The sequence below is a fragment of the Caretta caretta genome, chromosome 10, assembly GCF_965140235.1.
Source record: "Caretta caretta isolate rCarCar2 chromosome 10, rCarCar1.hap1, whole genome shotgun sequence".
Taxonomy (NCBI): Eukaryota; Metazoa; Chordata; order Testudines; family Cheloniidae; genus Caretta; species Caretta caretta.
The window spans coordinates 69,889,426-69,914,056 of NC_134215.1; the positions used below are offsets into that span (position 1 = coordinate 69,889,426).

The 24,631-nt window shown below is 53.7% G+C and overlaps 2 protein-coding genes across 2 annotated transcripts; both read left to right on the forward strand.

The window, feature by feature from the left end:
• PEX11A (peroxisomal biogenesis factor 11 alpha) lies at positions 1 to 5,554 on the forward strand. The gene is made up of 3 exons (XM_048866401.2): positions 1 to 84; positions 1,791 to 1,906; positions 2,826 to 5,554. The coding sequence occupies exons 1-3, from the start codon at positions 29 to 31 to the stop codon at positions 3,395 to 3,397; spliced, it is 744 nt and encodes a 247-aa protein (XP_048722358.2). The 5' UTR covers positions 1 to 28; the 3' UTR covers positions 3,398 to 5,554.
• Positions 5,555 to 5,703: 149 nt separating this feature from the next.
• Positions 5,704 to 24,445, forward strand: PLIN1 (perilipin 1). The gene is made up of 9 exons (XM_048866400.2): positions 5,704 to 8,178; positions 9,277 to 9,335; positions 11,179 to 11,377; positions 12,862 to 12,944; positions 13,557 to 13,809; positions 14,943 to 15,124; positions 17,243 to 17,398; positions 18,711 to 18,956; positions 22,430 to 24,445. Exons 2-9 carry the CDS (start codon positions 9,288 to 9,290, stop codon positions 22,832 to 22,834), a joined length of 1,572 nt encoding a protein of 523 aa, XP_048722357.1. The 5' UTR covers positions 5,704 to 8,178; positions 9,277 to 9,287; the 3' UTR covers positions 22,835 to 24,445.
• Positions 24,446 to 24,631: the final 186 nt, after the last annotated feature.

The window sequence follows — 24,631 nt, forward strand, 5'->3', positions numbered from 1 at the left end:
CTTCGCTTCTCTTCCGCCCCGCGGCAGCATGGAGGCGTTTGTGAACTTCACCAACCAGACCCAGGGCCGGGACCGGCTCTTCCGGTGAGCGGGGCCGGGGGCTCGGGCTGAACTTGGCCCTTGCCGCGGCTGGGGTGTGTCGGCAGCTCTGACTGGTCCCGCCTGCAGCGCCGAGCCGGGCGGGCGGTTTACCCGAGCCTCCCTTGACAGCGCTGGGAGGGGGGATTGCTCTACGGTGCTGGGAGCCACTGCCGGGGCCTCCGCGCAGCCAGCCCTGACCCGGCGCCTGACCTCAGTACCCCAGCGCGGTGCTAGGGGGTGCTGTGGGGTGCGGGGCTCGCTATGGGGCACGCTCCCCCCCACTCAGTGCTGACCCCACGCGGTGCCAGGGGGTGCTGTGGGGTGCGGGGCTCGCTATGGGGCACGCTCCCCCCACTCAGTGCTGACCCCAGTGCGGTGCCAGGGGGTGCTGTGGGGTGCGGGGCTCGCTATGGGGCACGCTCCCCCCACTCAGTGCTGACCCCAGCGCAGTGCCAGGGGGTGCTGTGGGGTGCAGATTCAGTATGGGGCACACTCCCCCCCACTCAGTGCTGACCCCAGCGCAGTGCCAGGGGGTGCTTGCTGCGGGGCTCAGTATGGGGCCTGCTCCCCACTCAGTGCTGACCCCAGCGCAGTGCCAGGGGGTGCTGTGGGGTGCAGATTCAGTATGGGGCACACTCCCCCCCACTCAGTGCTGACCCCAGCGCAGTGCCAGGGGGTGCTTGCTGCGGGGCTCAGTATGGGGCCTGCTCCCCACTCAGTGCTGACCCCACGCGGTGCTGGGGTGCTGTGTAGGGGCTCAGTAGGAGGCAAGCTCCCCCAGTCAGTGCTGACCCAAAACCCCAGTGCGGTGCTGGGGTGCTGTACTGCAAGGAGCTACCAGCCTTTGGATGAAAAGTAAAAGTCAGGTCCTTGCTGCCTGTGGCTATTACTGATCTCTGGGTACTTTCCCCAGGTGAAGGGGTGTTTGCCCCAACGGCCTGCCACCATCCATCTCCAGTTACTTGATTGTTCTTCTGTAAACTTCCCCCAGTTTCAATTCAGTTCCTTTACTCAGTTGTGTCTTTCTCCTTTGTAAGCTACCAGATTCAGTTGGAGGCATTGATTTTTACTTCCAATTCCAAATTGTGCAATGTTAGTGTGTGCTCATACAGCTCCTGCGTTCCACTCCAGAGTTGGCTGGGTTTCAGCAGTGGGTTAGGTGATTTATGAAGCTTACCCCTTCCATGGGATCTCTCCATATTCTACCTACTGCAGTGGATATCTATTGCTGCTTAATGATTGCTGGGGCCACAATACAAATAACAGACTCTGGAAAAAAAAATTCTACTGATCTGCATCTTGTTCCATCAGGGACACTGGCTTCGCCCCTTCATAGACCCAGAGCCTTGCTGCAAGCTAGCATTTTTGCACTATTTGCCTGTGGATATTTCAGGCAGTATTCGTTTACCTTGCCACTGAATGTGCCCAACAAAACCCTTTATTGGCTGCTTGCTGCTCAGCTGCATGGTCTCCCGTTGTCATGTTCACACTGTATTTGCGTTGCTTCTCACATTGCATGCTGTAGAGTGCTGACCCTAACAAGTAATATCATGTGATTTTTATACCTCGCGGTGCTGTCGCATGGGTATGGTCCATGGGGAGTCCCTAACTTGGGAAGAAATTGTTCCTTTCTCTTCTTCCCCCCCCCCCCAGCCCCATGATTGGTCCTTGTGTCCTGTGAACCATTTTCCTCATTTTTTCCATTCCAGAGCCATTCAACACACATGCATGTTGCTTAGCTATTTATTAAAGCATAAGGCTGACAAAGAGACGGTGATAATGAAGCTCAAGGAGTTGGAATCTAGCATGCGCTCTGGCCGCAAATGTAAGTACCCCATATCCGGACGGATGGTCCCTCTTCGTATTGCTTATTCCAGCTAAGCAGATGCCAGTTGTGCCGGCTCTTAAGTAGTTAACTTACCATGCAGCCTCGGATCATAGGACCTCATTTTGCATACTCATGGAATAGTAGATACACCCTTCCCCCACCACATTTGCACTCACTTTATTACCTGCTGTGTTGTATGGTTAGCACTGCTCAAAATACACATGGCAGAGCCAATGCTGTGGAGTAAGTGAAAGCCAGCTTGTTGTAATCCATGCTGTGAACTGAAATATATGATACCTGTGGGCTGGGAACTAGCTGTAGCATTATTCCCCTAAAAATGTGCGCCTGAGGAAAGGTGTTGTTCTAAGTTGGTCAGACTGTGAATCATTAGCCCTCAAGACTAATTTAGAAAGGGTGTAGCTCAGGGGTGCAATGGGATTGGTACACTGGCACCTTCCTTCCAAGAAGCTGGGTTACATCCTCTTCAGCTTACAGCAGAGTGTCTGTCTGTATCGCTCTTTCACTTACACCGTAGAACTTAGCATGATCGGTAGTACCCGTTCAGAAGAGACCTCAGAATGGGACTGGAGTAGTGGAGGGTGTTCTAGGTCACGACAGACAGGCGGGCATTGGCAGAGCTGTGTGGATGTCCCAGACTGGAATGGCAGGGGATGCTGCCAGTGAGTATTGAGGTGCATCAACCAAACTATATGGGGGAAGCTTGTATTGTATCTGTCTACTATACATGGCTCTACTATTGCCAGCCTCTTGCTTCTGCAAATACAAAGTTACCCTTAAATGAAAAGACAATATTTAAATATACGAGGCCCAGAAGACCAATTAGTTGTTGAAAAGCAGAACTGGATGGCAGCCTACAGGGAGTGAGCCACGCTAACTTCTCTGGGTTCTCTTGCAGTGTTCAGACTGGGGAACATGGTGCATGCCATGGTAGCAGCCAGGAGAACTACTCAGCTACCAGACCTGGTGCCCCGTCTCTGCCTGACAGCCTCCAACTTCAGCCGTGTCCTGTATTTCATCTGTGACACAGTCCTGTGGGTGAAGAGTGTTGGACTCGTCCCTGACATTGACAAGCAGAAGTGGCGGAATTGGGCTACCAAATGCTATTACTATTCACTGCTGATGAATTTGTCCAGGGATTTGTATGAGATCTCCTGGCAGATGGAACAGGAGGCTCAAAGGAAGAAGGCAAGGAAGGAGAACTCTTCTCAATGTGACAAAAAAGATCAGGACCTGTTCAGTTTCCATGCAGATGGGTTGCAGCCCTTTCTCCTCCTGCTATACTGCACACTGAGGAAACACCCTCCCTTGTTGCTAGACACAGTGAAGAACCTTTGCGATCTCTCTAGTCCTTTGAACCAGCTGGGAATCTACAAAACCAACCCAGGAGTTATTGGGCTCTGTGGCCTCCTCTCATCCCTGGTGGGGATCCTCACAGTGGCAAGTCCACATATGAAGTTGAAACACTGATCTGAGAGCATCACATACGGTGAGCTGGCAGATTTGCTTCTCTGACCATTTTCATTCCAGGATGGTATTTTAAAAATGAACACATTTGATAATCGCTCTTCATATGTGTTTTTTTCTGGAGGAGTCAGCTTTACTTCTTCCTACTTCCTGATATCCTCTCAGGTGAGGAGCTGCCCTGTGCTGTGACATCCTACATGATGAAGGAGAATGGTGAAGAGGCTGTGTAAGGACTGAGCAAAACATTCCTGAAGAATATTGTGAACCATGGAAATCAAGACTTTTTACAAATTGCTGCTAGTTAAGGACATGTTGCTATCTCCTGTATTTGAATAGAGATGTGGAATAGCTGCATAGGCAACTACAATTGTATAAAAAGCCATAAGGAGTGGTGCTGACACTGGAAAGGCAGAATTCACCAACGGGGGTTCATACAATCATTCGTCTTTTTTGAATACATTCAAGCATGTTGGTACCAGAAAGGCTTTGGGAACTGTAGTTCAAATGGCCTGGATTAAAACATGAATTCTGTGAGGGAACTGGATGATGCCCGGGGACTGTTAATTGGATATATGGAGCTTTTCATCTCTAGGCAGTGGTTCAAATCCAGCCCAGGCTTATAGTAACTGAAGAGTGCTCCTGTTTGGTGATATAGTGGTCACCATTGAATATGTATTGGTGGGACTGGATCCAGTTGCTAGTGAATAGATGTCTATATCCCAGAAACCACCACTCCATCTGCCCTCCTTGTTGAGAATACAAGGCCAAGGATTGCTTGGGCCATGGAATCTGAATTCCTCTCTAGAAGGGTTCTTCCAGGTCATGGTTAGGTACACTCTTTTTCCAGTGTATGTAGGTAGCTTACTTCAGTGCTGCTCATGCTGGGATAAGCAAAGGATTTCAGTCTCCATGAAATCCATGGTGCTGATCTGGCACCATTCACCAGCACTAGCCTTCCGCCAGATACACACACCAAACCCTTGTAATCCCAGGAAGGTGATGATTTCTGTACTCTCTGAAGCAGCTTTTGAACTGATATCGCTTTAGTTTTGCTGAAAGTTTTCAAATATCAATTTTAAATTCTTATGCTATTGAGAGAAACCTGCCCCAGGGCTGCTGGTGAGTGAGCTGGAATGACGCTGCCAGGGGATGTTGTCAGAAAAGGGAACTTACACTCTTGGACTGGGATGGGCTTGCTGATGCCAAAATCCTTTGATAAGCACCTGCAAGAAGAGAATCCTTTTATCTGACCCTCTCTAGAGTCTACCCCATCATGGCCACCTGCTTGGATAAGGACAAGTGATTTTTCTCATATGTCACCTCTCTGTTTGTGTGGGTTCTACCACTCTTATGTCCCTTTCATTCTCCCAGTCATCTAGGTGGAATGTTGCTTTGAATTATTACACAGGTTCCGGGAGAAAATACTGTCTAGTTTTCTAAAGTGTATGATGTACGTTGTTTGACATCCTTTTGGGTGAGGGGGACTGACTTTACAGAAATCCCCGTTTCATTAGCATCTGTGGCTCAGCTCCTGTAGAATCTACTTGTGATGCAAGAGCTAAAATGATCCCTTCTCTGTGTCTGAGCCTGTTCTGTGATCTCTGCTTCCCACCAATGCAGAGACTTCACTCCTCCCTGCAGCTGGGAGGGCAGGGTGGCGAGTTTACGACCTTTCCCAGCAGTTTTCTGGTACAGAGGGACTGTCGAAGGGCCAGCCTAGTCACACTGACTCCAGGTGAGACAGTCTAAGAGTGAAAAAACTCTCCTGCGCAGAGAAGGGGGATAAGTGAGGAAAGGTTTTCAGGCTGGCTTGCCTCCTCAAAGCCTTTCCCCACCAGGGGCTGACCTGTAACACCACCACCTGGTTCTGACAAGGATGCTCGGGCTTCCAGGCTCACTGCTGTGGGATTCCAACAGGCTTGTGTTAGTCCTTTCCTTAAGCAGGTCAGTGGATTTTAGAAGCTAATACTTGTGGTTCCCCCTGCAAGCAGGAATCTATGGGTTTAATGTATTTAATTTAGCTTAATATAACGAAAGCTGGAGAATTAACCAAAAGGAGAGAATTCTTTAGGTCAGCCTCCTCCAGGCTTCTGGAATAAGGGCTGCTGCTGCTGTACATTGTCTAGGGAAACACAACTAATAAACTGAAGCGAGTTTGAATCTGTGTCTGTTTCAGGGTTATGTGCAAAGGAGGTGGCTGAAGGTTGAATCAGCAGAGATGTGCTGCCTATGCGTGCAGCTGGATTACAGACCTTTCCTCTTCGGAGCACTGGGAAGGGGGAAGGTCAGCCACACTCCTCAGGATTGAAATGAGCATGATTTCATTTGGAAAGGAGTTGGGGGAGCAAATATGCTCCAGGTGCTTGACATCTTGGATAACGAAATGCACCAAGGCAAATTCTGTGAGATGGTCTATGTGAAATTGAAATAGATCTGACCTACTGCCACTGAGCAGGTCCTGAGGGCTGGAGGCCTTCTGTCCAACACAGGCAGCTCTACTGTCATCAGTAGGTGCTTAGTATCTTCTGTGTATATGCTGCCCTTCACCCAGAAGGGTCCCAGAGTTCTAGGGGGAACTGCAGCAGCTGTTTAATAACACACAACCGTTTAGGACCAGGAATGAAGAATAACTTTGCCAATTGCAATGGGAGATGGGGCACAGTGTAATAAGTGGGCCTTAAGTGAGCCCTGGCTGCTAACACAAGGAGTCACACACAGCTTGAAAATGGCACTTCCAGCAGCATGGTGCCCTTGAACAAAATGCAAGGAATTGAGTTCAGCGCTGATTTAGAAAGAGAGTTTCCTCCACTACTGAATCACCAGCAGCCAGGTGATCCTTGAGAAATTTTACAATATCCGTAATCCCAGTGTCCCCTGAGATCTGGCTCAACCCTTTCCCCCTGCACTATTAGTGGGTGTGTAGCAGACTTGGAGACGCTAAGCTCCTAAAGGCTCCAGGTTGCTGATCCTAGTCAGTTATGTGAGCTTTAGCCATTGTCTACAGAAGTAGAGATGTTTCCTGTGCCATGGACAGAGCATGCCTGGCTAGCTGGAGAGAGGCAGTGGTCTGAGAACAGATAGTAGTGGGGAAGTTTTGATGAGGCCTTTGTGCTGCAGCAGGGCTGGGATGGACAGAGGGCCAGGACAGTGCTGGAGTGGCCTTTTCCCTGCACTAGGACAGAGAGGGATATGAAATGAAGACATTTAGCAGGGCAGAGGTTGTGTTGTGTCTTAATTCCCAGCTAAGGCCAATAGGGAGGGAGACTCAGCCACACGCTTCCCCCTTCCTGTTCAGGTCAGTTATTCTTTTACTTAAGGCTAGCAAGATCCAGCAGGAAGCCCATTGCCAAATACATGCTCTGCAGCTCTGGAGCAGCTGCTGTCCTTTGCCCTGCTGTCTGGAGAGCAGTGACTCATCACAGGGATGGCCTGGAAAGTTTATACAGGGTTATGCTGCCTTTCCCTTTTCACCTCCATGGCATGAGGAGCTTAACCAGGAAGGTAGAAGTGCCAGCCTCATGCAGCTTGAGGTGTGCGTGTGGGGCTGGGGGGCAGGTTGCTCCCTGTGCTCTCTACCTTCTTTGGTATGGGGAATATGTCTTCCTCAAGGCTCAACCTCTGAGTCCCCCATGCCCCTGTCTGCCTGGGAATATTTTTGCTAGGAACTTGCTCCCCATACCACCAAAGCAAGGTGGGAGGGTGAGTGGGTCAGCAGGGTTTCTGTGTGTGTCTGATTCAAACCTCCCTCATTATCCATTTTGAGGGAGGCTGTGAAGCTCTGGATATTCAAGGACCTGCACTGTCATTCCCCATCTGCTGGGCTGGGGGAGCCGGAAGCATGAAGCAGCCACTCAGCAAGTAGTGGGCTTTCTACTATGGTGGCAAGGTGCTTCCCCTGCCCATCTGCTGCTGGCTGTTTCAAGACACCCTAGTATCATGTCTGCAAACAACCAGTGTCTTTCAGCCATTACCGACCCCTGGATTCCTCCCTCCCGTTAAGTACCTCTGGGCTTCTCACCTCACTAGGGCCCTTTGCATTATTTCTCTGTCCTCTGGCATTCACCACTCCTTCCATCTCGGTCTCTCTGAATGGTGCTGATGTGACACGTCCAACCGAAGTTAAATAAATCCAATCATAACTGCAATCTCTGTACTCCCCACTATACCCCTCTCCCAACTTAATACATCCCTTTTACCTTTCTCCTTTACAGCCTGTTTTCAGTCCACACAGCAGTGTCTTTGTCCAATGAACTAAGTTTTCAAGTAAGATTTTTGTGAGCTACAGTCTCAGTCCTAAATATGCGAGCCCTATTGCACTCCATCCATCCACCAACATTGTCACTCTGCCAGTGAGAGCCACCTGGGCTGGCAAACAAGACTTATTCTTCCTGACTGCCCCGAGGCTACCTATTGCTCATGGTTCCATTGAGTGTTAATGTCAAGGGATTTTTCTCTCCCCGTTTGTTACATTATTTTGATAGAGTCGGGTTAGATACAGGTCCTGTGTCTCAGTTCCTAGGATCTGCAATGAGACTGGGCAGGGGCGTTTTCCAGACTGGTCATGCAATCATCTGTTTTGAATTTGGTATGGCCGAGGGAGCCATTTGTCATGTTACCACAGCAACTTGCAGACTCCTTGGCCTGTGCGGCTAGGAGGTGGGGCTTTGAGGTGGTACCGTCTGGGGTAAGCTGCATCTTAGTCAGAGGATCTGCTCTGGGGATAGCACGACCAGACGCTCTCAGCTCCTGGCACCCTGCTGAGGACAGCATCTGACTGCTGCTCCGTGAGTACCCAACAGCAGGCATATGCCTAGTGTACAGTCTCTCTAATGCTGGGGAGGGAAGGGGCAGGGGACAGCTAGTGAAGCAGTTCTGCTTAATGGTTCTGCATTTAATTGGGCTGGGAAAGAAGGAATCTGTGCTGGAAGTGGCAATAAGGGGTGTCCGAAGGGATGCCCCTGAGGTGGCATTAGGGTTTTGGAGATTGAAATAGGCTCCTTCCTGAGATGGCTTTGGGATGCATTGGCCACAGTGGGTGGAGCATGCATTGTGCTGTTGCAATGCATTGGACGTGGCATTGAGGTGTCTTGGAATCTGTATCTGAACTAGCACTGGGCTGTGCTGAGTAGGTGGAGTGTGTCTGCTTTCTGTGTTCTCCAGAGCTGGCACAGCGTGAGTGGATTGTGCTCTTTCATTCTTGAGCTCTGCCAATGCTCCTTCATCCTGACCCACCATGGCACCATCTAATCTAGCCCTGACCATTATCCTCAGCTTTGCCAGTGTGCCTCAATCCTGACCTGCTGCACCTCTTGCTACTCTTATCCTGGGCTCTTTGCGCAGTTCTGCTAATGCTGCTGCAGTCCCCACCCCAGTCCTCTACCTCAACCCTGCACAGCTGTACTGCTGCACCTCAGTCATGACTCAGCACCCCCGCTATTCATATCCTGAGTCGTCCGTCGTCGTCGTCGTCGTCCCCCCCAAGCTCTTCAATGCACGAGCCCTGGCTCACAGGACCGTAACTGCAATTTTGGACTCCGCAGCTTTGCTGATGCGTCTCAACCTCATCTTTGAGTCCCTGTGTTGCAGATGCTTTCTTTAGCTGAGGAAGGTCATTTGGGACTCTTCTTGGGATCCCCAATTCTGCTGCTTAATTGGATAGATGGCTTGCTGTTAAGCAATACCAGGTCTCACCCACCCAAGGCACTTGCTGCCTCAGCATAGCTCTCTGCCCTTGCCAGTCTAGGATGCAAAAGGTCATAATGTACCATATAGCTTGAGACTCCATCAGAGCCACTGGGTTGACTACAGACCAGTGCTCAGACCATTTCCAGCATTGTTTTCCCAGGGAGCTCCTTGACTAGGCTCTGAACTTTGCTTTGCAGACTGATGTATCATGATGGCAGCAAACAGGAGCCAGAAAATGCAGAATGGAAGCACAAAGGTGAGTGTGGGCAAGAGGTAGAGAGGCAAAGACTGCTGTGTATGAGCAACATCAGACTGGCTTGAGGAGTAGGGGGTTGCTAATGCTGCCAGCGGAGTATTTAATTCAAATATTATGCTGTATTGTGTTCCGTTGAGCAAGGCTGCATTGTCTGTGTAACAGATCTGTAACTAGAGCAATATACAGTGTCTGCTGGAAGAAAACAATGATAATCTTTAGCAAGATCTGTGTTTTTAAATGCTTTCTCTTAAAAAAAAATTAAGAAATTCTCAGACAAAATCTTTGATTCAATCAATATTGTAAATATCAGTTTAAATTAAACATGGTTAGAAAATTGTAGTTATTAAAAACCCCAGCTTCCTCATCCCCCCCCAAAAACCAAAGAAGCCCAAAAAATTAAAGTCTAGAAACTCAGTAGTTCAGAGTCCAGAAGCAACCTTAATTTTGACAGTTTAACTGCCTATATATCAATAATCTCTGTGCACAGTGACTGACCTTACCCACTTTTGCAGTATGGACCACAAACCTGCTACCATGCTGAGAATACAGTACAAATGTAAAGAACCAGAGCCATTCAGATGGCCTTAGTGTAAGAGTTATGTGATTGCTAGCCCTGGAAATGCCATCAACTACCATATTTCTTATATGAACAGACCTATAGTCAGCTCAGGACATATGTGGGCACCAATCCAAATACAGAAACTCTCCTCACCTCCCCCACACCCACCTGGAGATCACTGGAAACTCCAACATCTCCTCTTACTCTGCAACATACATTCCAGAAGCAGCACTTGCCTCATAGCCACCATTTGCCAAGCCTTGATTAGCCCAATCTCTACCCCATTCCTCCTCCCACACTGAGGTCGTATTGGAGAACCTCTCCACTTCCTAATGTCCTGATCAGACTCATGTACTGCACTGGGTGATGGGGACCAGGGATAAAGGGGCAGAGCCAAGGTGTTTTCACTTAACTAGAAAAGGAGTACTTGTGGCACCTTAGAGACTAACCAATTTATTTGAGCATGAGCTTTCGTGAGCTACAGCTCACTTCATCGGATGCATCCGATGAAGTGAGCTGTAGCTCACGAAAGCTCATGCTCAGATAAATTGGTTAGTCTCTAAGGTGCCACAAGTACTCCTTTTCTTTTTGCAAATACAGACTAACACGGCTGTTCCTCTGAAATCTGTCACTTAACTAGGAAGGTCTTGATTTTTAGTGCTTGCTTTGTATGAACACAATGTTCTAACAGTGCTTTCAGTTCAGAGTGCTCTGTCCAGCTGTAATGTCTTACTGACTCTTGTCTGGGAATTAGCATTATTACCCCCCACACTGCAGAGCCCGTGCAAACAAGGTCATGGACAGAGGCATGCAGTGCCCAGCCTTCCAACATGCTGCCTGTGGAAGGGCTCTTCTGCAGAGAGCGCTGCCCCTTAAAGGGGGCTGTACTGTGTCTTTACAGATTGTCCCACTCACCTCCATTCTGTTCTATTCGGGGTCTTATACCTCACCCACCTCTATGGTGACAGGATGTGCTAGAGCCCAAGGTTAAGTGTCAGTGGGTGCAAGGAGAGGAAGGTTAAATAAACACGTCTCTCCTATCTTCCTCCCCTCCCCCAACCCCTGATTGCTGCAAAGAAACAAAAGACAAGCCCCCAGGTCCCCTCTTACAGCTGCAGCAGGAGCTGAGAGACTGACTGTTGTAGTTGACGGGGGAGACCTGTGTGGCCGTTGTTACGTAAATGGTGTCACTGAGATTCCTGCTCCTGTATTAGCAAGTGTTTCCTACAGGGCTCTCTCTCTTGTACACAGTCCCCCAATTTGTCCCCTTCTTGCTGAGCACAGGAGAATCTGCTGCAGAGGGTCTTGCAGCTGCCGGTGGTGAATGCAACCTGCGAAAGCCTTCAGAGGACATACACCAGCACCAAAGAGGTGCACCCACTCGTGGCATCGGTGTGTGAGGCCTATGAGAGAGGAGTCAAGGGGGCCAGCTCGTTGGCTGTGTGGAGCATGGAGCCTGTGGTGCGCAGACTGGAGCCTCAGTGTGAGTCTGGATTCTTCCCAGCTGTGGGGGAGTGGGGCACGGGGAGAATGTGGGAACCAGGGACTGTCAGCACATGGGAGCGGCCAGAAAAGAAGGCTGCAGCGGAGAGATTCTGACTAGCAGCCAAAGCACAGGCCTGGGAGTTGAGAACACCTTGTTCTAGGCCTGGCCCTGCCACCAACTCACTCCATGGCCTGGGGCAAGTTTCGTAACTACCCTGCCTCAGTTTGCAATTGTGACTCTGTCAGCCCTCCCTGTGCTGAGTTAATGAAGGGAGAACAGTGCCCGTACATGTGCTAAACATTTCCCACATAGACTTAGGTAGGTGGCTGGGCTTCAAGCTTTGCCTGGGCTGGTTTAAGCTGTTGGAGACCTGTGTCTATAACACAGCAACAGAGTCAGAGTCCCTCCTCTCTCTAGGACACAGCTGGAACATCAGGACCCACCCTGGCCCTCAGAGCAGTGTGTCTGGGCCTGGCAGCTGTGGATTCCCCCTGGCAGACCTGCTAGTAGGGCCTGGCCACCCCTCTAGCCCAGCCTCCCTCCCCCAAAGAAAAAGCCCCTGCAGCATCTCCAGAAAGGAATTGTGGGAAAATCAGTGAAGGGTCAAGCCCAGGTCTGTCTGCAGTTCCCAGATCACCATGATTCCATCCCACGGTGGGGAGGGGGAGAGTCTTGCAGGGGAGGGGAGGAAAAGAAAGTGCAAAGTCAGCAGCTCAGCACGAGGCCCGAGTCCTCCATCCAGCTGGCTCCTTCCCAGCTCTTTCCCAATGCTAACTGCCCAAGCCGGGGCCAGGGTGCAGCAAATCCCTGGATGCATCCAATCTGCAGCCAGAGCTCAGCTACACAGCCAGGCACCTTTCCCAATGCCCACCCTCGCGGCGCTAGGTGGGGAACATGACACAGGCCGGCAGGAGCTGTAGTCTGTCTGTCTGGGGACCTGGCCACACCCCTTTGATTGTCCCCTCTGACCCATGTGTTTCCTGCACTTCCCCAGGACACATCAGGTTAGGTGCGGAGCAGAAGGGTGCTAATGCAGCCGCCAGGGGATGCGGCAGAGGGAGGGTAGAATCCATCAGTACTAGCTCTACTATATTGCCTGCCTGCGCCATCCAAGCACCTCCAAGTGCTGTACAAACAGTACGAACTCATTCAGCCTGTGTCAGGGAGGAGGGCTCCGGGCATTGCACTTAAGTCGTCTTCTGAAGCGTTGTACCTCCCCCTTCCCACCACCCCCCGCCCCCCCCCCCAGCCTCAGCACCGCTCTGAGTCAGTACTAAACACAACGCCCTAGAGAGCAAAGGTGCCCTCTACGGTGCCACCTACACCCCTCCCTGCAGCACAGTGCTTGCTAGCTTTGTGGTGGGGTATCAGGATCTGCACTGACAAAGAAGAGGGAACCCCCTACTGAGTCATCCACCTCCCCTCCATGCAGCACAGAGCCCTCTACCACCATGCTAATATCCAGGCTTTGTCTGGTTCAGTCACAGCTGCCAACATCCTGGCCTGTAGGGGCTTGGATCACCTGGAGGAGAAGATCCCTGCCCTCCAGTACCCAGTGGAGAAAGTAAGTAATGGACCCAACCCCTCTCCCCCATCAGCCTATGGGACCCATCTATTCCTGGGCACCACCCACACCCATGTGGGACCCATCCATTCCTGCCCTTCTCCCCCTCCCCCCCCCCCGTGGGACCCATCCATTCCTGGATGTTGCCCACCCCATGAATCTCCCGGGGGAGAGCTCTGTTTTCATGGGACAGTGGGGGCATTGACTTCATTCCCAGATTCCGTGTGTGTGATAACTGGGTGGTGATGGGCTCTTCTGAGGCTAATAGGGTAACATGCTAGGAGCCACTGGTCTCCCCTGGGGCCCCAGAGAGTCATCCACTGTTAGGGGTGAGGGTTTGGGGGGGCCCCCAAGGGTCATTCCTAAACACATGCAGACCAGTGGGGTCATGTCACACCTGCTCATGCTGCTCCCTGTGCTCCATCCCCTTCAGCATCCTTCAACCCAGAGTGAGACCATCTAGGTGCTGATGCTCCTCTCCTGTGGGGTTGCCTCTGAGCCATCTCCACACACAGCCATGCTTTGCGTTCCATTGGTCACTGTATCTTCATGCAGTGAGACCTGGGTGACTGAATCATGTTGCATGTCTCTTCTCTATCTCTTCTCCTGCAGATTGCATCCGAACTGAAGGACTCCATCTCCATCCCCATTCAAACTGCCAGGAGCACCATTGGCAACTCCATAGCTGGCACCTTGGACAGGGTCTTGGGGCTGACTGTTGAGGGTTATGAGCTGACCAGGAGCACAGCAGAATATATCTGGAGCAGCCAGGTTAGCCAGATGGCAGCTGCCAGGGTAGATGGAGCCCTGGGACAGCTAGAGAAGCTGGTGGAGTTTCTCCTGCCAGAAGAGGAGCATGAGCCAGGTAATCCTGCCTCCTCAATCATCAATGAATGGCGTCGCGAGTGGGAGGGGGGCACTTGGTGCTAATCCAGAAGCCTTTCCTTTGGGGAGACCTGGTCTTAAATCTGATTCACACGAAAATGGCTCTGGTGGCCTTTGACTGGGACACAGCACAGTGAAGACTGCCCAGTTCAGTGAGTTTGTCAGGCCTCTGCTCAGACGCGCAGGACTGGGGTGGGGCGGGAGTTTGAGGTCCGGAGCTTGGGCAGGTCAGTGTGAGGGCTCCAGCACCAGGTTAGCAGAGTTTGCTGCCATTCAGGACTGAGGTGCACCGGCAATGTTTCCAGCCTCTGTGTACACTACGGCTGGTTCTGGCCAGGACCAAGGGAGAATGTCTCTTTTGTGCTGTCTTCCCCGCACGCCTGGTGAATGCCTCCATGGGAACGTGTGAGGATTTATGGGGTTGGGTAGAGCCTCCTCTCTCTCACCTAGCCTGCTCGGGAGATCCCCTGGCCGTGTACTGAGTAGCAATAGGGAGGGTGGGGTGGCCCTGTGAATACCCTTCTTCTCAGGTTATTGTTCCTTCTTCCTTGTTATGTCCTCGGACACAGTAAATGGCCCAGCAATTCTGCCTATGCGAGGGGCCCTACATGATGGGCCCTTTAAACACAGGTATGATCTGCCTCCTGCAACCAACCAGTTCTCAGGGAGCCAGCTGCTGAGCTTTCCACAAGGTGGCGCTGTCACCCTGGTCAGATGCCTCCTGCAGATGGAGCCTGAAAGAAGAGAGAAGGGGGCTGATTATTCCTCAGCAAGGTGCATCTCTTGGCTGGTCGTTGGAGCTGAGGGGGAGGCATGGAGGGCTGAAAAAGAGGCTTCTGAAATGAAAGCCCTAGGGTGCCAGGTGCTGAACAGGGCTGTATGGGGCTTTGCTGTACAGCTGGGTAGCGGGGCAGTCCCAATGCAGAGACCTGCTTCTGTGCACCACTAGAATTCCACCCCCAGAGATCCCAGGAGAGCAGTTCCATGCCAAGTCTCCCATGGAAAGAGGGTGCAGAGCTAGTCAGGTGAATCCCAGGCCACATGTCCTGTTCCCACCTCTCCCCATACTAGTTTCATGCCCGTTCCCAGTTGGCTCTGCCTCTTTGCCTGTAGCTCATGAGCCCACAAGGGTGCGTGGATCTGAAGTGACGCCCTCCCAGCCACAGCCTGGCATCTTCACCAGGATCGGTGCTTTGGCCAGCACCATCTCCCACCGCGCCTACCAGCAGTCAGCCAGAACCATCCAGCGCACTAAAGCCGGAGGGCAGGAGCTGACCACATGGATTCCAGGCTTGGTGAGTGCCCCTGCACAGCACAGCTAAGGGGAACTCCTGGGGACCCTGGCAGCAGCTTAGTGCCGGGACTGATCTGCCATAAAACGTGGGCTGATAGCCCCTTGGACCTATGAAAGTCTGGATCCCAAGCCACACGAACGACAGCCAATGTTTAATGGAGGACCTAGACAGAATCAGTGCTTTGGGGCCGCCTGCTGGTGTAGCAGCAGTTACTGCACAATCCCCATCTCCTGAACCGTACTGAAGGATGCTAGCACAGAGACAGGGAAGTAAACATAAGTAGTAATACTAAATTATCCTATGCTCTTCTCATCTTGGCATCTGTCTATTTCTGTCTCTAAGGCTCTCCGAGTGGTTTACACACCCTACTCAGTTAAGCCTCTCAGCAGGGTAGAACGGGGTTTTATCCTCATTTCACTGAGGAGAAACTGAGACACAGTTGCCCAAGTCACCAAGGTCACAGCAAGTTCATGTCAGGAACAGAACCCAGGCGTCCTGCCACCCAACGTCCTATTCTAACTGTTTAGGCCCATCCACCACTGCCCCGTCTAGGAGCTAAGCCAGTACATTTCAGGGCCTCACGCTTGGTGGAGATCAGGACATTGGGTATTGCTGTTGTGAATATATTTCTCTTCATTTGCTCCATGGGAAGAACCAAGTGGCTCTTTGGCTCATGCTTTGCTGCTAGCTGCTCACTCTCCCTCCAAGGCAGGCAGGGTCCTGGCCCCTTATAATCTCTGTGGCATCAGCGCACACAAGGCCCCCACCAAGTTAGCAGGCTGGATTATTTTTAACTGGCTCTAAATTTAGACGGTTAATTAATGATTTTGACATAACATCCTTCCCAAAGCAAAAGGCCCCAGTGGAGGCACAGATAAAATCAGGAGTAAAAAGCCCGCCTCCAACCCACCGTCTCGCCACTCTGCTCCCCTGGGGTTGGAAACCACCCGCAGCCCCGCCAGAACCCACAGTCCCCTGCTGCCTTTGGGATTTCTTCCCATGTGTGTCTCTGTTTTCTGACCCTTGGACATCCCATTACAATTACAGCACTGACGCAGAATGGATCCTGCGAACCACTCATTCCGATTAGAGCTCCCAAGCTAAACAGAGCTGGCCTGGTTGGCTGGGAGACCACCAAGGACCGTGGAGCTGCTGCAAGGGATGGGGTGTGAGTGACTCGTTAGAGGACTCTCTTGACCACAGTGCTCCAGTGTGACACGAGGGGTGCTGTGCTGCGCAGAGTGGTGTGAGGGGAGAGAATCGGAGGGTACCTAACTCCAAGGTCTGGGCCACTTGTGGTGATTAAAGATCTGAAGTCACTTTTGGAAAGAGTTAGGGTTTTGACCCCTGTGTTCTGGCCAAATTCTATCCAGGGTAATTGCATCTCGGCTCGCCAAATCCCCCCTGTGGTTTTTAACGGCTCTGGAATTCTCTTTACTTTCTGTCCTAAACTGGTGTGCACCTTTGTTATGGATCAGTTAAACAGCTGCTGCTTTGCACCTAGATGAGGCAGCATGTCAGTGGTGGGTGAGGGTTCCCTGTGTGTCCCTCAGCTCTAGGGGGCGGGAGGCTGACAGGGGAAATGTTGGCATTTTAACAGATTTATTGCTTGGCTTTCCCCTTAGCGTTCATCTCCTCACTGTAGTACCTGAGCCTGCAAAGCATCAACGGGCCTAGCCTCGCAGCTCCATCAGCGCTGGGTCAGCAGCACTGTCCCCCGTGCGCAGGTTGGAACAGGTGTGGATCGGGGCTGGCTTGCCCAGCATGAAGCACAGTTAGGCCCTCGCATGGAAAGGTCCTGTGCTGTGCTGTGTGTTAGTGCAGCTCCCCCTCCCTTTATGCTGGCCTGCAGGCTCCCCGTGTACACTCTGCTTTGCTGTGGGAATCTGGAGCCCTGGCAAGGGGCAGTGAACTCTGACTTATCAGCCTTGTGCTGGCCATCATGCATTGCCATGGTGGGCTGCAGAAATACCTGGATTCAGGAGCCAGTGACAAGCACAAGGGATGCAGTCAAGAAATCCCGAGTGCAGCCACAATGCAGCCGCCACCCTGCTCCATGGTGGCCCTGGTGAGGTCCCACCTGTGAGCAGGGACTCTCTGCTCTCTCTCTCACTGCAGGGTGCCGTGGCCAGGCAGAGCACGGCCAAGGCCCAGCAGGTCCTGTGTGATGTGCAGAATGCAGCAGCTGGTTGGCTGAGCAAGGAGCAAAGTAAGGAGCCAGAACAGGAGCAAGAGAAGGAAGAGCTGGAGAAAGAAGAAACCAAAGGAAGTGAGGTACAGAGAGGGGCAGAGCAGCGAGCACACCTGCTCTGATGGGTCAGCGAGGGAATCTTTACAAAGCCCCCTGCAGGTCCTGTCCAGTGGCCAAGGCAGCAGTTGTGGCCCTTACTACGGTCAGGGATCAGGTATAGAGGAGGAGGTGAGGGAGGGAAGGGCGTGATTCTCCCAAGGCTGTAGAGGGAATCAGTAGCAGAGCTCAGAGTCCTGGCTTCCAGGCCCCTGCAATAACTGCTAGACAACACTGCCACATGAAGGGAAACAGTTTTATTTAGAAGCCACTGATCCAATGGGCCATGCTCCCCGTGCCCCTCAGCCACTTGGTCTTTATTCCCAAGAAACAGGCTTGGGCAGCTCTCGAGGGTCCCCTCCCAGGTGGAGGTGTGGAGACGGCTGTTGCAAGCTGAGGGTTTGGAAGCCCTGGCGGAGGGGCAGGAAGTGATGGTCTTTAGCCTCCCTCACTTGGTCGAGACTCTGAAGAGGCCCCTGTCCTACAGCCACTACCCTTGAAAAGGGAGTTGGCAGCCTCCAGGCCTGTCAGATGCAGAGGCCTGGAGTCTCTGGCCTGGCTGAGCCGTGTTTGAGCAGCTTCCCCTGCTCCACACCCCTCACTGCAACAAACTTCCAGTTTTCGGCCCACAGCCCTAGGGGGCAGTTCCAGCAGCCAGGGCTAGCTGGTGAGTAGGGGTGCCCTGCTACGCCGCTCTTTGCCCAAGGGGGCCCAGGGCCTTGCACTGGGCACAGAGGGTGGCATAGAGCCACTACTAGTGAAGCTCTGACACCTAGGGATGAGGTCACTCTGCAGGGGAATCCTTGGGAGGCTAGAATCACTGGCTTCACAGCTGCTTTGTGCTGCCGGACCGGGACCGAGAACCTGGCCCAGAGATTAAGCGCTGGAAATGGCTGAGTGGAAACTTTCCTCTAGTAGGAGGTCTGCTGGGACAAGGAAGAAGGGAAGTGAGGGCCCTGCACCTTTGCCCTCCCCACTCTCAGTACAACTAGGGGAGTTGGACAAACTTCCGCCGGAAATACAGCCTTGAACCAAATAGCTGGGGGGGGCGCAGGCTTGTCTTGTCTCTGGAGGCCTGGGGGGTTGGGCGAGGGAGGACAGGATGACGCCCCAGTGCAAGCTGCTCAGCCTAAGGCCAATGGCTCTGGCTCTGAATCATCTGTTCAGTCTTTGGGCTTCTGGGAGCTGGGGCACTCAAAGGGAAGGACAGGGCTGCAGGACAGAGGTGGGGCCTGCTGCCCCCCAGCATGGGCCATGCCTGGCACTTACCAGAAGGGCTGGGCATATTTCTCTTTGCAGATGGCTGAGGTTGCCAAGACTCCAAGCCTCCTGGGCAGCATGGCCCAGAACCTACAAACTGCCTATCTCTCCGCCATCTCCAACGTGAAGAGGGTCCCCTCTGCTGCCTGGGGGACAGCTGGGGAGCTGCTCCAACTCACCCCTCGCAAGGCAGCTTCCATAGCCAGAGAGAAGGTGGGCGCTCTGGGGGATGCCCTACGCACTGTTACCGGGAGCATGGTGGAGACCCTGTCCCACTACGTGCAGGTGAGTTTATCCCTTCCTCTGAGAGCTCCCTTCCTGCGCTGCAGTGTGAAGGCAAGACACGCTTGGCCAGGATCAGCCTCTTCTGGCCTGGGGCCTGTATCTTCCTCCACCTCTGGCTGGAGCCCCTCCCTGCTGGGAATCCTATCAAGGGCTCCTACAGCACCAGACTCACTGCCAGTCTGGGGTTCCTTTGGGCCATGTTAGAGATGCCTCCTTCAGCTCAGAATGGGGCAGTCCGGGGGAAGGGGCTAAGGGGTACCTCCTGGGCTTGGGGAAGCAATGGACTCTTGGCTTTGCTTACACGGGCCATGGTGCAGAGGGGTGCCCTGTTGATGTACCCCAGTCTTGGCCGCCTCACACCCAGCTGTGCCAGTGCCCTTCAGTCCTGACCTGCAGCCGCCCTGCCAGTCCAGTCCTTTGCCCCCTTCCTCCTGTGAAGCCAAAGTCATGATTGAGGGTCCCTGGAGACCGTTGTCTGGAGCCTCAAAGCAGGGGCTACTGCCAGTCAGCTGTGAGATGCACAGCCAAGTGCTCAGTCACAGCCCTTAGCTAACGTGGCCTCTCAGATTGGCTGGCCCAAAAGCCCCATACTGCATGTGGGGTCTGTCCTTCCATTCACCAGACTGATGCAGCCAGGCCCCTGGAGCGCTGCTCACGTGGACTGTCCTAGGAAATCCCAGCTGAGAGAGTTTGGGTCTGTGACCAGAAATTCCTGGCAAGGTGAAAGTTCAGGGAGTGACCCACCTCCCCTCCAGCTGATTCCTGCCTCCCTCTCTCCCTCCCTCCCCCTGCCTGAGCCAGGGCTCTCAGCCCATTAATCATGTGTCCATGGAGATGCAGACTGCCCACTGGGCTCCACTGCCCAACCCCTGGGGATCTGTCTGGAGTTGAGTTCTCAGCTGCTGGCTTCAGCTGCAGGCTTTTCCGCTTTGTGTGGCAGGAATGGCCAGGAGCCCCAGCTCCGTGGTGGGTGTAAGGTCTGAGTAGCCTCGAGGATACAGGGCTTTGTGAGGGATAGAAGATAGAGATTGGGAGGGGCAGGGAGAGGGGCCCATTGAGGAGCAGGCAGTATTGTCAGATCAGTGTGGTGGTGAATAAAGACTCAAGGTCCCCCGAGCCGCTCCTGGTGCAGAGCCCCACTGGGAGGGCTGGTGTCTGGCACCTACTTAGCTGGTCGGTGTTTGTGACTGTGTCAGTAATAGTCCATGGACAAGGCAGTCACCTGCATGCAGGGGTCCCCTGGAATGGGGTGCATTCCCGTGTGGGCCTGGGGTCCCATCATTCTCCAGTGTGCACTATACTTACGACACAAAATGCCACTGCCTCAAAGGGTGGGAGGGATGAGGATTGGGGAGAGGCCCTTGCCTGGTGGCAGGGACGCTCTGCAGTCTCCTCCTAGCGCTCTTTCTGCAGAGTGAAGGGAGCAGGTGCCTGGCAGGGAGGGGCCATCTTTGCAGAGTGGTGGGGTGGGGAGGTGGGTTCTTTCAAACACCAGCCCAGCAAAATCACTGGCTCCTCCTTACGTCGGTCCCAGTAGCTCCTAGGAATCCAGCCAGAACTGCCTCCCTGTCGACAGACCCCTTGGGCTGGCTCAGCAGTCAGGAAAAGCCTCAGTGCCTTGATGTCACCCCCCTGAGCACTGCTCCCCAGGGCATCTGACCCTGACTCTTCCTGTCACACTGAGGCACCTGGCTCTGGGTCCCTGCTCCCACGGCTGCAGCACTCGCTGTCCTGGGACTGGTCACCTTCTGGGCAGCTCGGCAGCCTGGCTTGGAGCAAAGAAGCCAAGATGGCGAAGGGGACCAGCCCCAGCATTGAACCAATCACCCTGCTCTGTCTGGGGCTCAGTCTGGTGCCTGGGCCAGACTCCACTTGGGAGTCCAGGCAGCAGACACCCTCCTTGCACGTTACATGCAGGGCGGATCCTGACTGGGGATGGAGTAGGGCTGGGTCTAGGGGCCAACCTGGTCCTGTCTTTGGGAGGCTTTACTTGTGTACCTCCCCATCCCCGGGCAGCGTTGGCCCTCTGTCTTTGAGCACACAAGCTAGGTGGGGAACCCTCAGCCCCCTGGGGTCTGCCCCCTGAGGCCAGCAGGCCTTTGGAAAAGCCTTGCAGTGAAAATCCCAGAAGCAGCCGAGACCAGAACAACCTGACCTAATACATCCTTCATCTGAACAGTGAGAGACAACCCGAGCTAAGGGACCCTAACCCGGGGTCCAGCGCCCACATGGCTAGAGAGACAAATCAGAATCAACTGTTTAGAGAACCTAGCTCTGCTCCTCTAGCTGATCACTGCATCTCCCAGCCTCTGCAGCAGCCTGTCCCCTGGTGATTGAGCAGGGCTGGAGGGGAGTAGGTCTGGTCCTCTGGAGCCTCCGGCCCGAGGAGGGAAGAGTCCCCTGGAGCCTGAGGGGGAGGGGTGGGTCAGCTGAAGGTCCCCTGGAGCCTGACAGCAGGTCTGGGCCTACTAGCGCTGCAGTATCTCCAGACCTGAGTTGGTCCTGAGGGCCAGCCTGGGCCCTTTGGCCAGTGCGCCACTGTCCCTTTGGTATGCTGTCCCAGGATGAACAGCGTGACCTCCTAGATCTGGGAGCAGTCACTTGTGGGGAGGGGGCAGGGAGGCTTCTTGGCTCCAGTCTGAAGCAGAAATGTGTGGGATGGTGGGGGGGAAGCTAACCCCACAGGGTCCCCCACTGAGCAGAGAATGAGTTTGGTGCGGCTGGTACTGCTGCCCCGTCTCCTGCAGGGGAAGCAGGGAGGATGCTGAAGGCCAGGGAGGGCATCTGCGGGGGCCATGCTTTGCAGTCTTGGCATTCCTTACCCCCCGAGGCCACTGCGCTAGCTCTCCAGCCCCCTCCTAGCCCTTTTATTCCTGCCAGGTTTGGTTGTACTCGGTGTGTAAGAGCTGCAGTGAAGCCTGCTCATCCCTGCCCAGCGCGTGGGGATTTAGCTAAAGGGATTAATTCCCTCTGAGCAGAATGGTCCAGATGGAGGCCTCTTTGGGCTGAGGCTCATGCAGCCCCCTCACACTCTGCACCCACTGAGGGCATGGGGAGGCTGGGCCTCACAGGGCAGGTCTGGAGCAGGGTGGGTTTCCTCCCCCTCTCTGGGAATGAACAGGGGGGTTCAGCCAAATGCCAATGGGGACCTAGGGCAGAGGATGGAGGGCCAGACATGCCCTTCCTCTGGTTATTTCCATAGCATCTTTCTGCACATGCCGAGCCATTAAAATGCAGCCACCTCTGGGGTGGGGACAGTGCGGCAGTGGTTTCTGGCCAGACCCGGGGGCAAACCGCAACTCTTTTGGTAAGTGTCAGGACCCCTTTAGTTATGGTGCAGAGCAGACAGGAGCTAAATGCAGTTTCCTCCGTACTCAGATGTCCCTCTGGCAGCCATTGGCCAAGGGGCAGGGCGGTGCTTCAGGCCACCCATAGGCAGACGGGGTGTTAACACGTGTTCTCTTGCTGTTCAGCTCCCCAGGCTGCTGGCAAAGAAAGAGGAGACGGCGCATGAGAATGATCCCACTCCTGAGCAACACCGAAGTCAGGAGGGCTCCAGGCCTGTGGCTTCCCCATCCCCGGAGAAATCCCAGCTGAGAGGAAACTGGCGAGCCAACCGAGCTCACCATCCCCTCTCCTTCCTGGGGCTGGAGGATCCCTTCTTCCTGCAGCCGAGCTCTTTCCAGCGCCAGGCTCTACAGCGGAGCCCAACCTTCGAGCCCGACCACCCCATGACCCGCAAATCTGCCTTCTCCCCCTATAGGGAGGGGCTCAGCACCAGGAGGGTGAGCAAAAATTCATACCGCTACAGCCCAGAGCCTGTGTACACCAGGGCTAACTATAGCAACCTCTACACCATGGCCTTCAAGAAGGACTGAACCGGGGCGGGGGCTGGAGCTCGTTCACTCCCTGCTTCACACATGCCAGCCTGCACCTGCTGCGCTTAGTGCCTTGTCGAGCATCATGCTGTTGGTTTCAGTATTAGGACCCTCAGGAGTTAATCTCAAAGCAGTGTTCCCTCTGTACAGCCCCAGCACAGATAAGGGGACAGGGACGGGGACTTACCTTCACCTCTGGCACCATGGTCAATTGCAGCTTGAGGCCAGGAGTGAAATGAGTTTGACAGTCCCAGCTCATTCCCTTTCCCAGCAGGCCGGGTGCATTCAGGCCTGTTTCTGTGTGTCTGCCCAGAAGGGAGCTGGCCTGGAGACTGAGACTGACTTGAGGCCCTGCTTAGTGGGGAGGCCTGCTGTGCAGTATCACAATGGCCATGGGGGGAAAACGAGGGCAGGGTTGCAGTTTGTGTCACTGCCCATCCCTCCAAGGTGACCCCACAGAGAAAGAAATGGGGTTGTGCCCTGTTGGCTTCTTTCTGAAGAGAGGTCAGAGGGTCCTCAATCCCAAATGCTGCTGGTATTTTACAGCAGGTGCTGTATCAGGAATGTCAGGGCTGGTCTGTGCTGGTTTTACCAGTGAAGCCACTGGGGCTTTTGCATTATCCTGGGAGTCTTCTCAGCCCTCAGTTGAAAGGACAATGTGCTGAATCCCTAGCAAAGATGTCCTTTCTCCACCAGGTTCACTGGTCCTTGTAGTTACATGGCTTGCCATGTGTGTCATTCTGGGTTTCTTTTATTCCCCCAAACTGCCTTGTGAGGTAGAGGCAATAAGCCGACAGTAGTGTGGGTCGGGGGATAGGGGGGCAATTGCTGGCCCCCTCTTGCGTGTGATGGGTTGAATGGCAGTGACACAGTAAGAGGCAGTTTCCTGAGTGGGAAGGTGAGGACTGGAAGCAGGAAAATGAAGGAAGAAGCAGCTCTACCGTGAGGGAGCAGAGGAGAGGAGAAGGAGGGGGAAGAGGGAGCAGAGAAGAGGGAAAGGATTGCAGGAAAGGGCAGGAGCTGGGAGGCCATGTTGCCTAGGGCTGGGCCTTGCTCAGTAGTGCTTATCTTGCATGTACCCTGTGTGGGCAGCAGCTGAGGCGGAGGCTTGTCTTTGCACTGTAGGCTGGGGGAGCCGGGTTCTGCTGCAGACCAGCCCCTCCCATCAGACAGCAGTTTTATAAATGCCTGAGGGGGGAACGTGGCTTCCCATCCTCGTTCCTTCCCACCCTCATCCCGCGCAGGACAACCCTGCCTCTGGCCTAGTCTTCCTCTGCAGAAGTCACTTGAGACCCAAGGGAAGAAATCCGTGCTGGACGGCAGGATCCATGGGTGGGAGCTCCCCAGAAGCCAGGCCATCTCCTTGGCCCTCCATGTGGTGTTAGGGCTTTGTGGAGTCAGTAACAAGGCATGTGTTATGCAGTCTATGGCATGGGGGAGCTCTTGGAGCCCCTTTCTTCCTATCCTGTAGGAGCAGCTCAGTATCCGGGTAGGTTCCCTGCAGGACGGTGAGCTGTATCCCCCTCCCAGCTGTGTGTTTCCCCATCCCCCACTCAGGGCAACCGGCTCTTCTATTTACTGCAATAATAAACATTCCCCACTTGTCTAGTGCCTGGTATACTCGTTTCCTCCGGGTGAGTGAGATTGTGCCACTGGGGCCGTCCCCACTGAACTGGATCAAACTGCAACTGTCTTGGTCCCTGCATCCCTGGGTGGCACAGGTCCAAAGACCTGATCCCAAAGGCACAGCCACAGACAGGGGCCGGGGGTGGCTGCAGCCCAAAGAGCGTGACATAA

Bases quoted from the DNA above. Each gene is read 5' to 3' on its own strand.
- PEX11A (XM_048866401.2), top strand. From the start codon at position 29: ATGGAGGCGTTTGTGAACTTCACCAACCAGACCCAGGGCCGGGACCGG. The intron at 85-1,790 runs GTGAGCGGGGCC...TTTCCATTCCAG, and splicing joins GGCCGGGACCGGCTCTTCCG to AGCCATTCAACACACATGCA. The intron at 1,907-2,825 runs GTAAGTACCCCA...GTTCTCTTGCAG, and splicing joins CATGCGCTCTGGCCGCAAAT to TGTTCAGACTGGGGAACATG.
- PLIN1 (XM_048866400.2), top strand. From the start codon at position 9,288: ATGATGGCAGCAAACAGGAGCCAGAAAATGCAGAATGGAAGCACAAAG. The intron at 9,336-11,178 runs GTGAGTGTGGGC...TGCTGAGCACAG, and splicing joins TGCAGAATGGAAGCACAAAG to GAGAATCTGCTGCAGAGGGT. The intron at 13,810-14,942 runs GTAATCCTGCCT...CTTTGCCTGTAG, and splicing joins AGAAGAGGAGCATGAGCCAG to CTCATGAGCCCACAAGGGTG.